We start from the raw sequence: 23,432 nt of genomic DNA, 5'->3' as shown, positions 1-23,432 counted from the left end.
GAAAGAGGCTTCTTGACCCAGTTCTCTTCCTTTGTCCACAGCTCCCTCCTGTTTTCTGAAGCTGCCACAGGGGAGGAATCTCTTCTCAGTGAGGGTCTCCGGGAGTCACTTAGCTCCTACATCAGCCTGACTGAGGAGGCTGTCTCTTTGGATGATGCCTAGGCCCAAAGGAGAGGCAGAAAGGGAAACCAAGGCTGTAGCACCTAAAACCCCAATTCAGCCCAACCTCCTGAGCATGCTAGAGGCAAGGCTGTGCACTCAGTGAGGGAGGGCTGGGACACAGAGGGGCATCCAGGGTCCGACCCATACCTTGCTCTTTCCTCCCTTGGCCTTAGGAAGTCACCTACCTCTTCCCTGTGCTGTGATCCCACCTGCAACCTCTAGTCTGAGTGCAGAAAAGCTGGGAGCAGGGCCAGGGTTCCAAAAAGAGAGTAAGCCTCCTGGAGGTGTGACCCAGCCAGTTCTTGAGTTTGGGGTTGCCAGTACCATTTGGATGCCCTGCCTGTTGAGTCCCATTCCACATCCCCACCATTAAGCAGGCCCCACCTGCAAAGTAGAAACAACCCCTAGCATCAGTGAAAAAATCATTTTCAGAAAATTTACAAGTGCCGTTGAGACCACCACCACACTGCAGCAGGTCAGACTGTGGCCTAGAAGAGAAAGCTGAGATGATGTCTTACCATAGCGGCAGACCTTGGGTGATCCAGATTCTACGTGACCCCCAGAGCAAAGGGAAAGACTTCTGACAGTCTAGGTCTTCAAATATCCCCCACTGAGGAAAACAGCTCCAGCACTGATTTTTTTTTTTTTTGAGACGGGGTCCTGCTCTGTTGCCCAGGCTAGAATGCAATGGCGTGATCTTGGCTCACTGCAACCTCTGTCTCCTGGGTTCAAGCAATTCTCCTGCCTCAGCCTCCTGAGTAGCTGGGATTACAGGCCCACGCCACCATGCCTAGCTAATTTTTTTTGCATTTTTAGTAGAGACAGGTTTTCACCATGTTGGCCACGATGGTTTTGAACTCCTGACCTCAATTGAGCTGTCCGCCTTGTCCTCCCCAAGCGCTGGGATTATAGGTGTGAGCCACTGCATCCAGCTTAGCTCTAAGATTTGTATTTCATTTTGTGGCTTACCATTCCCTAACACACTGGCCTTGCTATCTTGAGCCAAATACAAAATAACACCTCTTAGGTCTAGCACACTGCAGAGAGGCCACCTTTCTCAGTGCTGGGCAGGGGCATCAGAAGATGCTAAGACCTCTCTCCACAATGCCAAGACCGAGGCCATAGCCTACACCAAACGTAGCCCTTGATTTTCCTACTGCTCCCATGAAGAGCAAGAGGTCTGCTGGATCTGCTAAGGGAACAGGGAGAGGAAGAAAGAGGGACAAGGGTGGGAGGCACCACCTCTAGTGCTCCTACTGGGTTCCCAAGCTACAGGTGGTATGGAAAAGGCTTTTTCAGGTATCATCAACAGGTTCTCAATTAAAGATCTGATTTATTCAAGTATCTGAAAACATTCTACAATGGAAACTGTTGTTAGATGCTGCCTGTACTGTGCTATGGACCATGCACATACAGCCATGCTGTTTCAGAAGACTTGAAATGCCACTGATAGTTTAAAAACTGTACAGCTGATGGAGAATCGAGGAAGACAATTTAATGTTTCATCTGAATCCGGAAGTGCATCAAATTAAATGACAGCTCCGCTTGGCAAACAGCTGTTACTTGATGGTATCCAAGAAGAAATGGTGATGGATAAATTCAGAAATGCTTCCCCAAAGGTGGGTGGTTTTTTAAAAAGTTTCAGGTCACAACCCTTGCAGAAAACACTGACACCCAATACACTGATTCGCGGTCCAGGAAACACGGGTCTTCCAAGTTCCAAGGGGCTAGGGTTCCCCAGTGATCAAGTTTCTGTGCTGTTATCAAGAGGGTCCTTTGGACTGGACAGGGAGCAGGTGGGAGCTGTACATCATCAGTCATAATGGATGGCAGTGTAAAAGATGATCCAAATGACCTAGTGAGGAGACAAGCATGGTTCATAGGTCACCTGGGTTAACACAGGCCGATTCCACAAAACAAAAATGCCAGATGAGAATGTATTCACAGGGTGCTCTCCAGGGGCTATTCATTGCACAGTCTGCTTGAGGGGTTTAAATTATTTCAATGAAATCAAGCTGTCACTAACAGAGCCCAGGACTGTCCACCTGCACTTGAAAAGCTCCTCCCCTACCAAATGGCAACCCCAGGCCCAGGGAGTTGAGGTTCAGATGTGGAAATGATTCAAGTAAAGCACACTACACTGCTAGCAGGTGCTACAACTACCCGTGTGAAAGATTTTATTGGCTTGGGTTAGAGTCTGGACACATAAGGTGTTTTTTTTTTCTTTTTGAGTCCTGCTGGGATTCAACAGGCGCATACCACCACACCTGACTAATTTTTTTTTTTTCCTGTAGAGATGGGTTTCACCATGTTGCCCAGGCTGGTCTCAAACTCCTGGACTCAAGCAGTTTGCCTGCCTCAGCCTCCTGAAGTGCTGTAATTACAAGCATGAGCCATCATGCCAGGCCATGAGTATAATTAAAAAAAGAAAAATGAGTCAGATGCGGTGGCTCACACCTGTAATCCCAGCATTTTGGTAGGCAGAAGCAGGCAGATCACTTAAGGTCAGGAGTTCAAAACCAGCCTGGCTAACATGGTGAAACCTTGTTTCAACTAAAAATACAAAAAAAAAAAAAAAAAAAAAAAGCCAGGCATGGTGGCTCATGCCTATAGTCCCAGCCCTTTGGGAGGCTGAAGAAAGCGGATCACTTGAGGTCAGGAGTTCAAGACCAGCTTGGCCAACATGGTGAAACCTCATATCTACTAAAAAAAAAAAAAAATAAAAAAAAAAAAATTAGCTGGGCATGGTGGCTTGCACCTGTAGTCCCAGCTACTCAGGAGGCCTGAGGCAGGAGAATTGCTTAAACCAGAGAGGCAGAGGTTGCAGAGAGCCAAGATAGCGCCACTGCACTCCAACCTGGGTGAAACAGTGAGACCTTGGGTCAAATAAAGTGCACATTTCAGAGGTTTTCTGTGTGGACACAGTTGTGCAAACATCACCACTAATTCCAAAACATTACTCCAAAAAGAGCCTGTTTCCTTTATCAGCTACTCTCCTTCCCCTTCATCCCAGCCACTGGCAACCACTAATCTACTTTTTGCCTCTATAGATTTGCTCACTGTGGATGTTTTGCCTATGGCATCACACAATATGTGTTTTTTTGTGTCTGGATTCTTCCACTTAGCATAATGTTTCAAGGTTCATCTGTTTTATATAGCACTTATCAGTACTTCATTCCCTTTTAAGGCCAAATAACATTCTGTTGTATGGATATATAGTATCTTATTTATCCATTCATCAAGTGATGGCCATCTGGATTGTTTGTACTTTTTAGCTATTATGAAAACTTTTTCCTAGTTTCTTTTTTTTTTCAGTTGGAGTTTTACTCTTGTTGCCCAGGCTGGAGTGCAAGGGCATGATCTCAGCTCACTGCAACCTCCACCTCCCAGGTTCAAGCGATTCTCCTGCCTCAGCCTCCCCAGCTGGGATTACAGGTGCCTGCCACCATGCCCAGCTAGCCCAAATAATTTTCTGTATTTTTAGTAGAGACAGAGTTTCACCATGTTGGCCAGACTGGTCTTGAACTCCTGACCTCAGGTGATCCGCCTGCTTCTACCTCCCAAAGTGCTGGGATTACAGGCGTAAGCCACCACACCAGGCTCTCCTAGTTTCTGTTTCTTTTCTTTTTGAGACAGAGTCCATTCTGTCGCCCAGAATGGAGTGCAGTGGCAAGATCTCAGCTCACTGCAACCTCTGCCTCCCAGTTCAAGCGATTCTCCTGCCTTAGCCTCTGGAGTAGCTGGGACTATAGGGGTGTGCCACCACCCTTGGCTAATTTTCTGTATTTTTAGTAGACACAGGGTTTCACAATGTTAGCCAGGATAGTCTTGATCTCCTGTCCTTGTGATCCACCCACCTTGGCCTCCCAAAGTGCTGGGATTACAGGCATGAGTCACTGCACCTGGCTGGCTCTCTTAGTTTCTAATATGTAGCCAGGGTTGAGAATCAGATGTAGAAGCTAACGATGGGTCCTGGATTTACACATTAAAGAACTATATAGTGTATCACACCACATCTTCTGGGATATGGTTCAACATAGGCCATGGCCTAAGCCTTTAGAAAAATAGCACCCTGATCACATAGTGTAACTCAATCAGTGAACTCCCTTCTTGTGAGTGACACCTCATGAAATGAACACTACCTGTTGTCAAACTATCAGCTACACATACCATGAACAAGGCAAAAGAGGTCATAAACCCTTCCTTCGTGAGCTCCCACGTGCCGCCATATTCTTCCTCATCAATCTGTAGGTAATTACTGAAGTAGAGGTACAGGACTCCTGCATTGATCAGGCAGAATCTGGAGCAAGAGAGAACAAGTACCAAACATAAACTCTAAGCTTAGAAGAGTCAAAACTCAGGACCAGGTTTGGTGTCTCACGCCTGTAATTCCAGCAATTTGGGAGGCTGAGGTGGGTGGATCACTTGAGGTCAGGAGTTTAGACCAGCCTGGACAACATGGTGAAACTCCATCTCTACTAAAAATACAAAAACTAGCCAGGCATTGTGGTAGATGCCTGTAATCCCAGCTATTCAGAAGGCTGAGGCAGGAGAATCGCTTGAATATGGAGGTGGAGACGCTGCAGTGAGCCAAGATTGCTCCACTGCACTCCAGCCTGGGCAACAGAGTGAAAACTCTATATATAATATGTAATATATAGAGAGAGTAATTAATTCTCCCAAGCCTCTTGAAGTAAAACAGAATGGCTGCTGAGCCATCCCAAACAGGACCAAACAGAACCTGACAAGGAACTCCAGATAGCTCCAACTAGGGGATGGCTATTGTAGAAACACATGTGAAGCTACTGCTTCACAGCCTAGTTGAGCAGGCAATAGCATTTCCCCTGTAAAATCCCCAATGGGAGACCATTTCTGGATGTCCATTGTCTTATTACTGCTACTGGATGCAGACGTGAAGATGACAGTTCTGCCCTCAGCTCACCATCAATTAGGGAGCTAAGAACAGCAATGAGCTGGGTGCAGTGGCTCACGCCTGTAATCCCAACACTTTGAGAGGCTGAGGCGGTTGGATCATGAGGTCAGGAGTTCAAGACCAGCCCGGCCAACATAGTAAAACCCTTTCTCTACTAAAAATACAAAAAAAAATTTAGTTGGGTGTGGTGGTGGGGGCCTGTAATCCCAGCTACTCAGGAGGCTGAGGCAGGAGAATTGCTTGAACCTGGGAGATGGAGATGCAGAGAGCTGAGATTGCACCACTGGACTCCAGCCCAGGCCACAATGCAAAACTCCGTCTCAAAAGAACAAAATACAACCAGCAATGAGCGTGGAATTGTAACCAGCAGTTTGTGAGTACCCCCAATGTCTTTGGCCCACATAATATACTTAGCTGGTTTAAGAGTTGGAATGAAGGGAGCACAGACAATGCAGGAATGCAGTAAGCAGTGATATATCCTTGCCCTCCTGATCTCTTGTTTTCATAGAGTGATCAAGACCTTTTTTGTAATCTTTACATTCATTCATTCACTTATTCGAGACACAGTCTTGCTATAGTTCAATCTTGGCTCTTGGCAACCTCTGCCTCCCAGGTTCAAGCAATTCTTGTGCCTCAGCCTCGTGAGTAGCTGCGATGACAGGAGTATGCCACTATGCCCAGATAATTTTTTGTATTTTTGGAAGAGACCACGAACTAATGGGCCTGGCCCTTTCCAGTTATTACATCTAATCTAATGGGGGACTGTATATTTCAGGCCACATCTCTTCTGAAGGCTGAGGTAGAAAAATGCAAACTGATTTCTCTCAATGGATGAAGTGTGGGCTGGTGTAGGGGAGGACAGTGCAGTGATGCAGAGTGTAAATCAGCAGGGGAGGAGTACAGGGAGACTCTGAGGCTATGTGAGCAAGGTGGGGATGGGGTAGGATGTTCATACTTCATGAGTCTGGTGAGCAGTAAGAATATGGGTTTTCTTGGGCCAGGCGTGGTGGCTCACGCCTGTAATCCCAGCACTTTGGGAGGCCGAGGTGGGTGGATCACGAGGTCAAGAGATCGAGACCAGGCCAAGGCGGGTGGATCACGAGGTCAAGAGATCGAGACCATCCTGGTCAACATGGTGAAACCCCATCTCTACTAAAAATACAAAAAAATTGGCTGGGCATGGTGGCGCGTGCCTGTAATCCCAGCTACTCAGGAGGCTGAGGCAGGAGAATTGCCTGAACCCAGGAGGCGGAGGTTGTGGTGAGCCGAGATCGCGCCATTGCACTCCAGCCTGGGTAACAAGAGTGAAACTCCGTCTCAAAAAAAAAAAAAGAGATCGAGACCATCCTGGTCAACATGGTGAAACCCCGTCTCTACTAAAAATACAAAAAAATTACCTGGGCATGGTGGCGCATGCCTGTAGTCCGAACTACTCGGGAGGCTGAGGCAGGAGAATTGCTTGAACCCAGGAGGCGGAGGTTGTGGTAAGCCGAGAAGGCACCATTGCACTCCAGCCTGGGTAACAAGAGCGAAACTCCGTCTCAAAAAAAAAAAAAAAGAGTATGGGCTTTCTCACAAGTGGAAGAAACAGGATGGCTAGGTGGGGAGCAGTGGCTCCTGCCAGAAATCCCAGCACTTTGGGAGGCCGAGGTGGATGGATCACCTGAGGTCAGGGGTTCAAGACAAGCCTGGACAACATAGTGAAACCCCATCTCTATTAAAAGTTCAAAAATTAGCCGGGCATTTTGGCAGGCGCCTGTAATCCTACCTACTCAGGAGGCTGAGGCAGGACAATCACCTGAACCTGGGAGGCAGAGGTTGCACTCCAGCCTGGGCAACAAGAGCAAAACTCTGTCTCAAAAAGAAAGAAAAGGGCCGGGTGCGGTGGCTCAAGCCTGTAATCCCAGCACTTTGGGAGGCTGAGGCGGGTGGATCACGAGGTCAAGAGATCGAGACCATCCTGGTCAACATGGTGAAACACCGTCTCTACTAAAAATACAAAACATTAGCTGGGCATGGTGGCGTGTTCCTGTAATCCCAGCTGCTCAGGAGGCTGAGGCAGGAGAATTGCCTGAGCCCAGGAGGCGGAGGTTGCGGTGAGCCGAGATCGCACCATTGCACTCCAGCCTGGGTAACAAGAGCGAAACTCCGTCTCAAAAAAAAAAAAAAAAAAAAAAAGAAAGAAAAAAAAAGATGGCTAACTGGTTTAGACCTGTACTCATGTTTCAAGACATGGAAGCACACCAGACAAGTAGCTGAATGGGGGAGGGGTAAGAAGACCCAAAGCTATAAGCCTAAGGGCCTCGAGTACAATGGTTGCAGGAACAGAAATAGGGAGTCAAGAAGAAAGAAATATAGTCCTTAGTTTGGCCATGTTGCCACCACATCCTTATCTTGGGTCAGAAATCTTGGCACCTAACCAAATCTGGCAACCTTCCTCTGACAGGAGTTTCATTTTGGACAGGCTGACTTAGTGGCTCTGGATGGAGATGACTAATAGCAGTTGGAAGTGTCACTCTGAGGCACATAATAAGCTAGTGCTGGAGAATGACTGGAGACTCAGGGAACCAGGATGAAAGGGAGAGAGAAAGAGGCTAAGAAAGGGGCTGACACAGGCCCTGCCTTCCAAGGATTACACAGTAAGCAGAGACTGAAGTCACTGAAACAAAAGAATTCAAATCTAATGCCTGATGTTCAAAGCAAAGGGTCAGGAAAGGTATGGAAGTGTTTTAACTGAGCTTAAAGGGTGGGCAGTGATGGAGTGTGGTGGCTCATGAGTACAGATATATACCAGGTCTTAATCCCTGCACTCTGGGAGGCTGAAATGGGAGGATCATTTAAGCCCAGGAGATCGAGACCAACTTGGGCAACATATGGAAACCCCATCTTTACAAAAAATACAAAATTAGTCAGGTGTGATGATGCATGCCTAAAGTCCCAGATACTCAGGAGGCAGCTAAGGTGGGAGGATCACCTAAGCCCAGGGAGGTCGAGGCTACAAGGAGCTGTGAGCATGCCACTGTACTCCAGCCCAGGCTGGAGTGACTAAGACATTGTCTCCCAAAAAAAAAAAAAAAAAAAAAAAAAAGGTAAGCATAATCTCTATTATGTAAATGAGAGAGAAAACTACACAGCATATATGTAGAAAAAGACATGAACTTGCTGGAGCAGGGCTAAAAAAAGAACATGAAAAACTGAGGCCAGACATGGCAGCTCACACGTGTAATCCCAGCACTTTGGGAAGCCAAGGTAGGACTACTTGAGCCTGGGAGTTCGAGACCAACTTGGGCAACAGAGCAATGCATTGTCTCTACCAAAAAAAAAAAAAAAAAGCCACACCTGGTGGCACTCACCTAAAGTCCCAGTTGGCTGGGCTCCATGGCTCATGCCTTTAATCCTACCACTTTGGGAGGCTGAGGTGAGTAGATCACCTGAGGTCAGGGGTCAGGAGTTTGAGACCAGCCTGGCCAACATGGTGAAACCCCATCTCTACTAAAAATACAAAAATCAGCCAGGCGTGGTGGTGGGCACCTGTAATTCCAGCTACTCAGGAGGCTGAGGCAGGAGAATTGCTTGAACACACGAGGAGGAGGTTGCAGTGAGCCGAGATCATATCACTATACTCCAGGCTGGTGACGGAGCGAGACTGTCTCAAAAAAAAGAAAAAAAAAGAAGAGGGGACTACTCACTTCTTTTGGGTTATATTCTGAGAAAACGGACAACTCAGACATTTGAAATATATTTCAATTCTTTTACCCTAGAGTAAGGGAATGAGAAGAGATGTGTCCACCCTAAAACAATTAATGTGGTTTTCCATGGGGGAAAGGTGACAGTTTGTACTGCCTGAATGAAAAGAGAAAAGGCTAGGAAGAAAAAAAATAAATGTTTGAGATGACAAATAGCTGGACGCGGTGGCTCACGCCTGTAATCCCAGCACTTTGGGAGGCCGAGGCAGGTGGATCACGAGGTCAAGAGATTGAGACCATCGTGGCCAACATGTGAAACCCCGTCTCTTTAAAAAGAGAGAGATGATTAATATACCAATCACCATGACTTGATCATTACACATTGTATATACATATCAAAATATATGTACCCCCAAAATATACACAACTATGATACATCAAAAAATGCAAAAAAAAAAAAAAAGAAAAGGAGATATAAGGATGGTCCCTCCTATTCACTTCTGTAATAGCTTGCCCATGATTCCTATCTCAAATCAACTCTTACACATCTTTTTTTTTTTTTTGAGACGGAGTCTTGCTCTGTCACCCAGGCTGGAGTGCAATGGTGCGATCTCGGCTCACCGCAACCTCTGCCTCCTGGTTCAGGCAATTCTCCTGCCTCAGCCTCCTGAGTAGCTAGGATTACAGGCATGCGCCACCATGCCCAGCTAATTTTTTGTATTTTTGGTAGAGACAGGGTTTCACCATGTTGACCAGGATGGTCTCGGTCTCTTGACCTTGTGATCCACCGCGCCTGGCAACAATGGCCTTTTCTATAAAAGAAAACCTCTATTTAAAAAGAAATGATACCATGAAAATGTAAGATACCCAATACTTACCCTGCAATTCCCAAGAAACCTCGTAATGGTAAAACTCCCCAAATGACACCCAGGACCACAGCAATGATCTGTCGGAACCAGTAGATCACATCTAAAAATTCATCCTGTAGAAAAGACAGAAAATATAACAATTATCTGGGGTGGGTGCCACAGGACAGCCAGAGTGGGAGATATTAAATCTTTCTGCTAAACACAACCAGGGAATTTCTTTCCCCCAAAGGCAACAGTATGTGCTTTCTGCTTCACCTCTTATTTCTACTAACATGGTAGAAAACGATACATTTAGAAATCATTAAGTGATCATTTCCAGAACCTCTGCTCTAAATCAAAATTCTAGAGCTGCACAATGATGTTGCATATATTAGACGCTGCATATATGAAGCAGCCTGTAATGAAATGATTGTGATAGTAATTGTGCTACTGGCCATAAATACAGATTAGAAGAAAAATGCTGGAGGCAGGTGCCGGAATATTTTAAGTTTCATGGAAGAACACAGAAGACGACTCAGGTTTCTGATCTGCCCTAGATTGCAGAAACCAGGCTTTATACAAAGAAAGAAAGAAATGACACAGCAGATTACAGACTGCAGGTTTTGTAAGAGCTAGGCAGGGATGGTGGCAGAACAAGGGCACCTTCAGGAAGTGCCTCCCATCCCCCCTTACAGGAACTTCAGGAAGGAGAACCCACTTCGGCAGTCCACAAAACTAAAGAAATGACTGCAAATAAAATATTCTTTTCAAGCTACCTGAAATCATGCTGATTGTGATGGCCCCTTCCAGATCATGGAGCAGAAGCAACCTCCGAATGGGACGAGTTAAGAACGTCCTGGAGTCCCAACCATTTCTCGCACATATTTGGTGGCGTTTCTCCACCCCAAAATCTCACACTCACCCACAGGGTGGTCTTAGTCTCCCGTCTGGACTCACGCTTATCAAAATATTCCGTCCTTTCATTCAACAAGGAACAGCAGCTAAAGATCAGACAGCTTCAATATGTTCAAAACGCTTTAATGCACCAGAGTACCCCACTTTAGAGTTATTCTGAGAATTAAGATTCTGCATGGAGAGCACCTGGCACGTAGAAATCAATAGAAGTCTCTTACCTTTACTGTTTGTGCCAACGACTGTGCTAGGTAGTTAATTGGAAAGAGACAAGTAACTTACTCAAGACCCTACTGCACATAAAAGGCGGAGGCTGAATCGAATTCAGCTCCCTTTCCCTGTTCAGGCACACGCCCTGCCCGCGGATGACAATGCCTCTCCCCGCTCCTCGAAGCTCCCTCAGGACCAGGGAGCATGAAGCTTAAGCCACCCTTCGGGGAGCTCCCAAGCCCAGCTGTCCGCCCTGTGCCCGCCAAGTTCGCTCTGACACTCTTGGGCCACCCGCTCAATCGCGCCGGAAAGGGGACGAGGGCAGGCCCGGGACCGTCTTCCCGTTCCCCGAGTCCCAGCCGGCTCCTCGCACCGCGCCCTGTTCAGGCTCCACCGTACCTTGTCCTCCCAGGCCGCATCGCTCCGCAGCACCTTGCTCCAGACGGAGACTTTGAGGGCCCCGTTGGCCAGCTGCGGCTGAGGCGGCTCCTCCTTCCGCCGCCCGCCGCTCATCCTCCCGTCGCGCCGCCCGGGCCGGGCCTGGGGCGCGCGGGCTGAGCCAAAAGGAGTCGGGATCTAGGGTCGCGGGTCACGGCGCTGGGCGGCTGCAGGATCAGCGGTCCAGTCCTGCGACGCGCTGCGAATCCTCCCACCTGGCCAAGCTGCCGGCTCCACTGGCTCCACAGAGCAGGTTCCACGCAGGGAGGGGCGGCGCAGTGTCGCGCGCCCTACCGCCGACGTGCCCACGCAGCCAATCGGCTGCCGTGCATCCTTCCGAGTGAAAAAGCGACCGTCGCCTTGGCGCAAGCGCGCTACGCGTTACGGAAATGACGTTAGCCTCCCTCAGGCTCGCGGTAGAGTGTGAGGGAAGGGACAATATTGGGAGAACGACGATATGGGCGCCAGGAGGCACTATGGAGACCGAGGAGGTAGGGGAAAACCGGGGGTAGACGTGAGCGTCGCCCAGTTGGCCACGGCTCCCCCTCGAGCAGCGGTGCAGGAGCGGCTCTACCTTTCCTGAGGCAGCCTTGCGACCTGTTCGCCTGAGCCCAGACCTTGCTCCAGGGTATCCCCACGCTGCCCCGCAGAATTTAGCCTGTTCGTTTTCTCCCTTAACCCTGCGAGTTCTGTAGGGACTTGTTCAAGATGTTAACTCTTCTTTAGTAACTAAGCATCTCATCTTGCCCAGCACCCTCTTTTGACACACGGGAGTCCTGAGACACCGAAAGAGGAAATAAGGGGTTTTAATTTTTTTTTTTTTTTTTTTTTTTTTTTGACACGGAGTCTCGCTCTGTTGCCCAGGCTGGAGTGCAGTGGCGCAGTCTCAGCTCACTGCAACCTCCCCCTCCAGGGTTCAAGCGATTCTCCTGCCTCAGCTTCCCAAGTAGCTGGGGTTACAGGCAGGCGTCACCATGCCTGACTAATTTTTGTATTTTTAGTAGAGACGGAGTTTCGCCATATTGGCCAAACTGGTCTCGAACTCCTGACCTCAGGTGATCCACTCTCTTCGGCCTTCCAAAGTGCTAGGATTACAGGCAGGAGCCACAGCGCCTGGCCCTTTTAATTATTTTTAATTATAATTTTTTTTGAGATGGTATTTCACTCTGTTGCCACAATCTAGGCTCACTGCAACCTCCACCACCTGGGCTCAAGCCATCCTCTATTTCCTGACCTCGTGAGCCACCCGCTCCAGCCCTGAAAGTGTTGGGATTACAGGCATAAACCACTGCGCCTGGCTTTTTTTTTTTTTTTTTTGAGACAGGAATTTCACTTTGTTTCCCATGCTGGAGTGCAGTGGCAGTGTCTCCACTCACTGCAACCTCTGCCTCCAGGGTTCAAGCAATTCTCGTGCTTCAGCCTCCCGAGTAGCTGGGATTATAGGCACCACCACCACACCTAGCTCATTTTTTTGGTATTTTAGTAGAGATGGGGTTTTACCACATTGCCAAGGCTGGTCTCAAACTCCTGAGCTCAGGCAATCCACCCATTTCAGCCTCCCAGAGTGCTAGGATTACAGGTGTAAGCCATTGCACCTGGCCTCTGGACAGTGGATTTATAGAGGCAAGTAACATGTCTAGAATCACTCACCTGGTACCTGGGTTTGTCTGACTCTTAAAATCTGTGCTTTTTTTAAAAAATAAAGACGGGGTTTCACCATGTTGGTCAGGCTGGTCTTGAACTCCTGACCTCAGGTGATCTGCCCGCCTTGGCCTCCAAAGTGCTTACATTACAGGTGTGAGCCACCACGCCTGGCCAAATCTGTGCTCTTAACCATTAAACTTTAAATCTTAGAGTATCAATGGGTCAGAGCATCTTTTGCATACCTTTCAACATTCACCTGTAGTTCTTCACTTTTCGGGAACAATATAACCACCTAGGGAGGCTGAGCGCTGTGGCTCAGGCCTGTAATCCCAGCTCTTTGGAAGGCTGAGGTGGGTGGATCGCTTGAGGCCAGGAGTTCAAGATCTGCGTGACCAACATGGTTGAAAACCCCATCTCTACTAAAAATACCAAAAAATTAGCTGGGTGTGGTGGCGGGTACCTGTAATCCCAACTTCTCAGGAGGCTCAAGGCAAGAGAATCATTTGAACCTAGAAGGTGGAGGTTGCATTGAGCCAAGATGGCGCCATTGCAGTCCAGAGCAAGACTCCATCGCAAAAAAAAAAAAAAAAAAAAAAAAAAAAAGAACCTCCGAGGGAGCTTTTTGAGAATACCATAGATGATGTTTTCCACCTCAAGCCCGCTCTGACATTATTTTAGTAGATTAAGTGGGGCTGGACCCCCAAGGTAAACATACTGCGATCACATTACTGTCTGGTACTGGTGGAAGGGCTGTATACATTATATGGGTGCACACTTTTTGTCCTAAGTTTCCTATGGGTCTTGTTCTTTTCAGCCCTGCCTCTTTTCTGATCCAGTTTCCCTCCCATATGCAATGGTAAAGTTTAGCCAGTTGAAGGAAATAAAAATATTTCACCCCAAAATACAGCTCCCTAGTATAATGACTAGTTTAGTTTAGTTTAGTTTTTGAGACAGGGTCTTACTCTGTTGCCCATGCTCAAATGCAGTGGCATGACAGAGCTCACTGCAGCTTGCTTTTTTTTTTTTCTTTTTGAGACAGAGTTTTGCTCTTGTTGCCCAGGCTGGATTGCAATGGTATGATCTCAGCTCACCACAACCTCCGCCTTCTGGGTTCAAGCAATTCTCATGCCTCAGCCTCCTGAGTAGCTGGGATTACAGGCATGCACCACCATGCCCAGCTAATTTTGTATTTTTAGTAGAGATGGGATTTTTCCATGTTTGTCAGACTTTTCTCAAACTCCCAACCTCAGGTGATCTGCCCACTTCGGCCTCCCAAAGTGCTGGGATTACAGGCATGAGCCACCGAACATGGCCTCACTGCAACTTTGATCTCCTGAGTTCAAATTATCTTTCCACCTCAGCCTTCCGAGTAGCTGAAGCTGCAGGCACAGGCATATGCTACCACACCTGGCTAAGTTTTTCATTTTTGGGGAGAGTCTCACTCTGTCACCCAAGCTGCAGTCCAGTGGCATGATCTCTGCTCACTGCAACCTCCACCTCCGAGGTTCAATCAGTTCTCTTGCCTCAGTCTCCCCAGTAGCTGGGATTACAGGTGTGTACCACCATGCCTGGCTAATTTGTGTATTTTTCAGTAAAGTCAGGGTTTTGCCATCTTGTCCAGGCTGGTCTCAAATTCCTGACCTCAAGTGATCCACACACCATAGCCACCCAAAGTGCTGGGATTACAGGTGTGAGCCACCATACCCTGCCTTTTTTTTTTTTTTTTTTTGTAGGAAGAGGGTCTCACGATGTTGCCCAGGCTGATCTTGAACTCCTGGGCTCAAGCAGTCCTCCCACCTCGGCCTCCCAATTTGTTCAGATTACAGGCATGAGCCACTGTGCCTAACATAATACCTGAAATTGAAAACCTTTAGAGATCAAGGTGCTGGAAGAGACTTTTCCCCTGTCTACATAAAGATATGACTGACCCATCAAGGAGAAGAGTTCTTGTTCCTCTCCCAGTTATCTCACTTTCTATTGCAGAAGAGAACAGTGTAACCACACATGAACAGACCCTTTTTCAAGGTAATAACTGTCTCCAAGAATCATTTAAATTCCAAAGATAACTATTTACAATTTCTGATCCCCATCCAGTCATTCTTCCTAGTAATCTTTTGTTGTCCTTCAAAAAAATTCCTCTGCTCCCCCTTCCCATAACCTATTCTACCAGGAGCCAAGCCCCCATTCTTTCCATAACCTCAAGATGGTATAGAAGCATCTGTACCTGGCTGGGCATGTTGGCTGATGCCTGTAATCCCAGCACTTTAGGAGGCCAAGGTGGGAGGATCACCTGAGACCAGCCTGGCTAACATGGTGAAACCCCATTTCTACTAAAATAAAAAAAATTAGCCGGGTGTGGTGGTGCACGCCTGTAATCCCAGCTACTCGGGAGGCTGAGGCAGGAGAATTGCTTGAACCTGGGAGACAGAAGTTGCAGTGAGCCAAGATTGCACCATTGCACTCCAGCTTGTGCCAAAAAAAAAAAAAAAAAAAAAAAAAAAAAAAAGCAGCAGCAGCAGCTTCTGTGTACCTTACTGGGGAGCTGGATCTTCATTCTGAAGACTCCTGGGTATACACATTAAATAAAATTTGTATGCCATTTCTCCTGTTAATCAATCTGCCTCATGTTAGATTTTCAGGGAAACTTCAGGGGGCCAAGAGCTTCGAAACTCGTTTGGAAATATACCATTGTTACAAAACCTCTTTTACAGACTCTTTGCTGGCATGTAGTTCAGAAGACAAACTGGTTAATCTGTTATAGAATGTTGAAAGAATGACTAGCCCTTGGCCTACATAAAGGTAAATTTTCACTCTGCCAGGTCTCCTCCTGGTGAAGATGTATAATGGGGAACCTGATCTGGGGGGATTAGGGAAGGCTAAACTCTGAAGGAAGAAATTAGAAGGAGAAGAGGGAGGTGAAGGTGGGAGAGAACCTTTAGGGAAATGAAACCATGTGGGCTAATGGTAAGGAATGAAGCCACCAGTGGGGAAGGACGAAAGAATCATACTGAAGAGTTTGCCTCTTATCCCAGGGGCAGGGGAAGCCATCAGGTTTGCATCTGAGAAGGATCATGCTCGCTGCTATTTGGGGGACTGGATCAGAATGGAGGACTAGTTAAAAGGCTATTGAAGTCATTTAGGTGAGAGTTGGTGAGGGCACTGAAGATGGATAAAACTAGATTCAAAAGTCTTTTTTAAATTAAACACATTATTTATTTATCTATTAATTTATTTATTTTGGAGACAGAGTCTTGCTCTGTCGCCCAGTCTGTAATGCAGTGGCTCCATCTCAGCTCACTACAGCCTCTGCCTCCCAAGTGATTCTCGTGCCTCAGCTTCTGGAGTAGCTGGGATTACAGGCATGCACCACCACACCCGGCTAATTTTTTGTATTTTAGTAGAGATGGGGTTTCACTGTGTTGCCCAGGGTGGTCTTGAATTACTGAGCTCAGGCAATCTGCCTACCTCGGCTTCCCAAAGTCCTGGGATTACAGGCATGAGCTACCATGACTGGCCAAATTAATTTTTCTTTTTTTTTGAGAAAGAGTTTTACTCCTTTTGTCCAAGCTGGAGTGTAATGGCACAATCTCAGGTCACTGCAACCTCTGCCTCCTGGGTTCAAGTGATTCTCCTGACTCAGCCTCCCGAGTCTCTGGGATTATAGACCACGCACCACCACACCCAGCTAATTTTGTATTTTTAGTAGAGATGGAGTTTCTCCATGTTGGTCAGGTTGGTCTTGAACTCCTGACCTCAGGTGATCTGCCTGCCTCGGCCTTCCAAAGTGCTGGGATTACAGAAGTGAGCCACTGTGCCCAGCAAATTAATTTTTTTTTTTTTTTTGAGATGATATCTGTCTCTCTTGCCAGGCTGGAGTGCAATGGCGCGATCTCAGCTCACTGTAACCTCCAACTCCCTGGTTCAAGTGATTTTCCTGCCTCAGCTTCCTGAGTAGCTGGGATTACAGGCATGCGCCACCACGCCCAGCTTATTTTTGTATTTTTAGTAGAGATGGGGTTTCACCATGTTGGCCAGGATGGTTTTGATCTCCTGACCTCGTGATCTGCCTGCCTTGGCCTCCAAAGTGCTGGGATTATAGATGTGAGCCACCATACCCAGCTGGAAATTAAAATTTTTTTTTTTTTTTTTTTTTGGTGACGGAGTTTCGCTCTTGTTACCCAGGCTGGAGTGCAATGGCGCGATCTCGGCTCACTGCAACCTCCGCCTCCCGGGTTCAGGCAATTCTCCTGCCTCAGCCTCCTGAGTAGCTGGGATTACAGGCACGCGCCACCATGCCCAGCTAATTTTTTGTATTTTTAGTAGAGACGGGGTTTCACCATGTTGACCAGGATGGTCTCGATCTCTCGACCTCGTGATCCGCCCGCCTCCGCCTCCCAAAGTGCTGGGATTACAGGCTTGAGCCACCGCGCCCGGCCCATGAATTAAAAATATTTTTAAGCCGGGCGCGGTGGCTCACGCCTGTAATCCCAGCACTTAGGGAGGTCGAGGCGGGTGGATCACGAGGGCGAGAGATCGAGACCATCCTGGTCAACATGGTGAAACCCCGTCTCTACTAAAAATACAAAAAATTAGCTGGGCATGGTGGCGCGTGCCTGTAATCCCAGCTACTCAGGAGGCTGAGGCAGGAGAATTGCCTGAACCCGGGAGGCGGAGGTTGCGGTGAGCCGAGATCGCGCCATTGCACTCCAGCCTGGGTAACAAGAGCGAAACTCCGTCACCAAAAAAAAAAAAAATTTTTAAGGGCCTGGCTTGGTGGGTTCACGCCTTTTAGGCTCTAGTTGAACACATCACTTGAGCCCAGGGTTTCAAGACTAGCCTAGGCAGCACAGGGAGACTCCATCTCTACAAAACAAACAAACAAACAAAAATTAGCCAGGCATGGTGGTGTGCCCTGTTGTCTCATCTATTTGGAAGGCTGAGATGGGAGGCTCGCTTAAGCTCAGGAGGTCGAGGCTGCAGGTGAGCTGTGATCATCGCACCACTGCAGTCCAGCCTGGGTGACAGAGTGAGAAACCCTGTCTCAAGATAAAATAAAATAAAAAATTGTTTTTTTTAATTTTAGTAAAATATATTTAACAAAGTTAAATATTTTATTTTAAATATTTTATTTCACCAGTTATTAAGTATGTAGTTGGCTGGGCGTGGTAGCTCATGCCTGTAATCCCAGCACTTTGGGAGGCCGGGTGAATCATGAGGTCAGGAGTTTGAGACCAGCCTGACCAACATGGTGAAACCCTGTCTCTACTAAAAATACAAAATTAGCTGGGTGTGGTGGTGCATGCCTGTAATCCCAGCTACTTGGGAGGCCGAGGCAGGAGAATTGCTTGAACCCAGCAGGCAGAGGTTGCGGTGAGCTGAGATTGTGTCATTGCACTCCTGTCTGGGCAACAAGAGCAAGACTCCATCTCAAAAAAAAAAAAAAAAAAAAAAAGGAAGTGTATAGTTGAGTGGCATTAAGTGGATTCCCTTTGTTGTGCAGCCTTCACCACCATCCATTTTCAGAACTTTGTCATCTTGTAAAACTGAAACTCTGTACGTATTAAAAATAACTCCTCATTCTTCCATTTCCCTGGTCTCTGGAAACTAGTTCCATTCTACTTTCTCTGTAGGAATTTGAGTATTCTAATGAGTACCTCATAAGCACAGTATTTGTCCTTTTGTCACTGGTTTGTTTCAGTTAGCATTAATTACATCCTCAAGTTTCACCCATGTTGTAGCATGTGGTAGACTTTTCTTCCTTTTAAAAGCTGTTGTATATACATTCATTTTGCCTACCCACTGACAGACATTTGGGTTGCTTACACTTTGACTATTCTGAATAATGCTTCTACAGATGTAGAGTGTACAAGTATCTGTTCGTGTCCCTGCTTTGTTATTTCTCCGAAAAGGAATATTCTTAGAGGTGAAATTGCTAGATCATATTGTAATCCAATTTTTTAAATTTTTTGAGGAACTGTTGTTTTCCACAGCAGCTGAAGCATTTTGCATTTCCAGCAGTGCACAAGGGTTCTGAGATTTTTTTTTTTTTTTTGAGAACCGTCTTTGCTTCTCAAAGTGCTGGGATTACAGGTGTGAGTCACCACACCCAGACTTTTTTTTTTTTTTGAGACAGAGTCTTGCTTTGTCACCCAGGCTAGAGTGCAGTGCAGTGGCGTGATCTCGTCCCACTGCAACCTCCGCTTCCCAGGTTCAAGCGACTCTCCTGCCTCAGCCTCCTGAGGAGCTGAGATTATAGGCCTGTGTCACCACGCCCGGCTAATTTTGTATTTTTAGTAGAGATGGGGTGTCTCCCTGTTGGTCAGGCTAGTTTCAAACTCCCAACCTCAGGTGATCTGCCTGCCTTGGCCTCCCAAAGTGCTGGGATTACAGATGTGAGCCACTGCTCCCGGCCCAGAGACAATTTTTTTTTTCTGTTATTAATAATCATCCTTCTAGGTACAAAGTAGTATTTTTTTTTTTTGTGGTTTTGATTTGTACTTCCATAATGATTAGTAATGGTTGAGCATTTCATTAGGCACTATTTTTTTCATCTCCCCTCTCCTCCCCACCCCTCCCCTCCCCTCCCTTTCCCTTTCCTTCTTCTTTCTTCTGAGACAGGGTCTCCCTGTCTCACCCAGACTGGAGTGCAGTGGTGCCACCTCCCAGGTTTAAGAGATTCCTCTCAGCCTCCTGAGTAGCTGGGATTACAGGTGCCCGCCACCACACCCAGCTAATTTTTGTATTTTTAGCGGAGATGGACTTTTACCATGTTGACCAGGCCGCTCTCCAATTCTTGACCTCAAGTGATCTGCCCGCCTCAGCCTCCCAAAGTGCTGGGATTACAGGCATGAGCCACCACGCCCAACTCTAGGTCATGTTTATATTACATTGTGAAGCTCTGACCAAGAGTCATTATATTTGCATGGGATTGGGAGAGGTCACAGAAAGTTCTAGTTGGAAGGGTCCTCAAATCCTGCAGGGTAGTCCAAGGTCATACAGCAAGTTAGAAGTTCAACAGGCATCTGAAACCTGATCCCTGTTCCTCCTCTTTCTAGGAGCAGCCGAAGCTAAGCTGGCAGCCAGAGTGGATACCCTTGCCTAGAAGGTATTTATGGGACTCAAACTTGTTCTCTTTTTGCTTTCACCCAAGGCTTTCCTTATCTTAGGAAGCGGGGATCTGGCTGAAATTTAGTGCATCCATCTGGTTAAAATAAACATCTTGGGTGGTCTGAGATAGAAAAGAACTTGATGAAGGGTCAGATTTGGAAGTGGGAGAGACAGATTTGGAAGTAGGACAAATTTTGTCTTTGTGAGTCTGTAGCTTTTCAGCACTAGTTGAACACATGAGCTCAGCCTTAAAGCTATTTCCTTGCAGCTGAATGCCTCGATAGCACTGCCAGCTGCTTGTAGTGGGGTTTGGAGAGGAAGGTATGTTCTGAGGGGTAACTGGCCCCTCTCAGGCACTGATGGATCGCAGGTATCAGAAATCCTGGGGGGAACCACCAGCCATGGAAGGGGCATCTGTTGTTGAAATGGAGGTCTGAAATTGCATCCTGGTCTTTTTTTTTTTGGCCTATAATAAATGTTACACTTAGTACTTAGTGAGCCCTTGCTAGGTACCAGTTACTTTGCTAAATGTTTCACATTCGTTTTGTTCTGTTTTTGAGACGGAGTCTCACTCTGTCACCCAGACTGGAGTGCAGTGGTGCGATCTTGACTCACTGAAACCTCCACCTCCCAGCTTCAAGCAATTCTCCTGTCTCAGCCTCCCTAGTTGCTGGAACTACAGGTACCCACCACCTCACTCAGCTAATTTTTGTATTTTTAGTAGAGACGGGGATTTTTGCCATGTTTGCCAGGCTGGTCTTCAACTCCTGACCTTGGGTGATCCACCCGCCTCGGCCTCCCAAAGTGCTGGGATTACAGGCATGAGCCACCACACCCAGTACATTCATTTTCATCCAAAACATGGTTGGGCCTTTAACCATTATACTAAACTCTTCTCTTTTTATACCTTTACTTGCAATTTCTCTACATTGAGTATGGATTACTTTGGTAATTAAAATGGTAGGTTACACTAGACCTTCAAGTTACCATAGCGTCTCCGAAGCAAAGTCAGATGTCTGGTAACTTTGAAAGACAAAGAGTTAGGACTTTCCCAGCCCACCAGTCTCCTGGGAATAAGTCCTGATAATGATGAAGGTCTCTGGAGCAAGAGCATCAGAATCTCCGGTGGCAGGAATGCAGATTCCTACCCAGACCGTCTGGGCATGAGGTCTGGGAATATGCATTTTTGTAAGCTTTCCTGATGATATTGATGCGTATTTAGGCTTGAGAATCACTTTTCTGGGTAATTAGGGCCAATTCACTTAAAAGCTGTATGGTATGGGGTGATTTGTTTTATGGGTTGTTTTTCCCTCAGCTGTGTGCTGAGCAAGGATGGATAGTAACATATAGATTACCCTATTTCATCCTCCCAAGAGGCGAGTGTTACTATTCCCATTTTATTGATGATGTAAACTGAAGCTTGGAGTAGTGAACTGACTTGCCTATGGTCATGACAGCTATTCAGTGACAGACCAAGAATTTGAACCCAGGCTTGGGTTATAGAGAAATGCCTTTGAAATCAGTAACATTGACGGCAATGATGGTTATTTTTGCATCCTTCTTGAGTGCCAGACCTTATCCTCTGCAGCTCTAGTGCCTAAAATAACACGGATATATAGCCATACAAGACAGACCTGGCTTCTGTCCTGTGGGAGTGTTCATGTACCAGCTTTCCAGCTAGATTGTACTTTTAAAATCCAGAGTCCTGAGTCTTACCCCAGAATGATGCTTATTCATAGGGCTGAGTTGGGGCCAAAAAAAAAAAAAAGTTTCCCAGTGGTTCTAAGTCTGGGGGCCATGGAGAAACTACCATTCAAAAACAGCACAAAGGGGCCGGGCATGGTAGCTCACGCCTGTAATCCCAGCACTTTGGGAGGCTGAGGCCCGTGGATCACGAGGTCAAGAGATTGAGATCATCCTGGCCAACATGGTGAAACCCCATCTCTACTAAAAATACAAAAATTAGCTGGGTGTGGTAGTACGTGCCTTTAGTCCCAGCTACTCAGGAGGCTGAGGCAGAATTGCTTGAACTCAGGAGGCGGAGGTTGCAGTGAGCCGAGACTGCACTACTGCACTCCAGCCTGGCGGCAGAGCCCGACTCTGTCTCAAAACAACAACAACAACAACAAAAAAAACAGTGAAAAGGAGGAGGACTTCCCTGACCACCGGTCTAGAGGATGGCTTACCCCCTCCCCACCAGTCACTACCACTACCTTTATTTTTTTTGAGATGGAGTTTCGCTCTGTGGGCCAGGCTGGAGTGCAGTGGCGATCTCTTATATCCAGGGCAACACAGTGAGACTCCATCTCAAACAAACAAACAAAAAAAAGAACAAGGGTATAGAGAAGTAGTCAGGCAATACACAGTCAGCCCAAAGAGACAGCAGGTATTCACGACCAGAGGCTGATGCATTTAAAAGCCGTTTCCTGAATGAGGCTATAATAAGCCAGGTAGATGTCCTTAGATCATGTTCCCAGCTTCAGAGGGGCCCTAGCCACATTATCCCAAAGTTCACTTTCATTATCTAAAGTGCTTGCTCACTCCAGGGCTCAGTGGAAGCTTGATGCAGAAGACACTTTTTGTTTCAGTTCTTTGAAAAATATTTGTCAGAAGCCATCTCTCCCTAGGGGATTGAACAATCCAAATTACTTCCCCTTTTCAGGGAATATTAGTGTTTTCTAGATATAAATTGCATTTTTTTTTGAGACAGAGTCTCACTCTGTTGCCTAGGCTCATGTGTAGTGGTACGATCTTGGCTCACTGCAACCTCCACCTCTGGGGTCCAAGTGATTCTCCTGCCTCAAGCCCGAGTAGCTGGGATTACAGGGGTGTGCCAGCACGCCCCACTAATTTTTGTACTTTTCGTAGAGACTGGGTTTCACCATGTTGACCAGGTTGGTCTCAAACTCCTGACCTCAAAAGTGATCGGCTCACCTTGGCCTCCCCAAGTGCTGGGATTACAAGCATGAGCTACTACGCTTGGCTGATGTGAATTGAGTATTATACTTTGAAAAGCCTTAACAGCACGTGCCTATTTTGCTGAGCCCCAGGGCCAAGTGTGCAGTTTGAGATACTGAGAGAGAAGTGGGGGAAAATCAGGACCTTGGGTGAATGACTAAGGGAATTGAGGCTCTTTAATCTGGGAAACTTGAGTGGGGAGGCTCGCCAAATTCCTAAAGGAGAGGGACCTGCAGGAGAGCTAAGACATCCTCCATCCAGGTGACTGGCATGAAATCACCAAGATTTCGTTCATAGAAGAAACTTCTTGTGCTTAGCCCATAGCACCGTTTTAAACAGCTAGATGATACTACATTAGTGGCCACTATATAAGTGCCCACTGTATTAGTTCAGGTAGGTTCTGAGTAGATCTGAGTGAAGCAAAACAGACTTGAATTCAAATTCTAGCTCCTTATTTATATGGGCCATATGAGTTCAGGCAAGTATCTTAATACCTATTCTTTTTTTTTTTTTTTTTTTTTTTTTTTGAGACAA

At 46.9% G+C, this 23,432-nt stretch overlaps 2 protein-coding genes and 1 long non-coding RNA gene across 6 annotated transcripts in view; 2 read left to right on the top strand and 1 right to left on the bottom strand.

Annotated features, from left to right (window-relative positions):
• Positions 1-9,252, top strand: part of SLA2 (Src like adaptor 2) — a 41,424-nt gene extending 32,172 nt beyond the window's left edge. The window contains exon 8 of the mRNA XM_039479565.2: positions 42-9,252. Coding sequence (XP_039335499.1) covers positions 42-162 — 121 coding nt within the window. The 3' untranslated portion in view covers positions 163-9,252. The remainder of the gene's footprint in view (positions 1-41) is intronic.
• Positions 1,476-11,531, bottom strand: RAB5IF (RAB5 interacting factor). Of its 2 annotated transcripts, XM_039479566.2 has the most exons (4): positions 11,151-11,530; positions 9,660-9,763; positions 4,333-4,462; positions 1,476-2,017 (listed from the first exon to the last, which is right to left on the bottom strand). In XM_039479566.2, the coding sequence occupies exons 1-4, from the start codon at positions 11,262-11,264 to the stop codon at positions 1,976-1,978; spliced, it is 390 nt and encodes a 129-aa protein (XP_039335500.1). In that variant the 5' UTR covers positions 11,265-11,530; the 3' UTR covers positions 1,476-1,975. The 2 variants fall into 2 exon arrangements, with proteins under 2 accessions (XP_039335500.1, XP_039335501.1); XM_039479567.2 differs by lacking the exon at positions 4,333-4,462 and having other exon boundaries at positions 11,151-11,531.
• Positions 11,532-11,610: 79 nt separating this feature from the next.
• Positions 11,611-23,432, top strand: part of LOC104652021 (uncharacterized) — a 107,230-nt gene continuing 95,408 nt past the window's right edge. The window contains exons 1-3 of one of the 3 annotated variants that reach the window (XR_012519348.1): positions 11,640-11,680; positions 15,545-15,632; positions 19,889-19,938. This is a non-coding gene — a long non-coding RNA (uncharacterized LOC104652021). Of the gene's footprint in view, positions 11,681-15,358; positions 15,633-19,888; positions 19,939-23,432 lie in introns of those variants that run through there. The other 2 variants (XR_012519346.1, XR_012519347.1) reach the window with 2 other exon arrangements.

This window comes from Saimiri boliviensis, chromosome 9, assembly GCF_048565385.1.
Source record: "Saimiri boliviensis isolate mSaiBol1 chromosome 9, mSaiBol1.pri, whole genome shotgun sequence".
Lineage (NCBI taxonomy): Eukaryota > Metazoa > Chordata > Mammalia > Primates > Cebidae > Saimiri > Saimiri boliviensis.
This window is presented reverse-complemented; position numbering and strand designations above follow the sequence as displayed.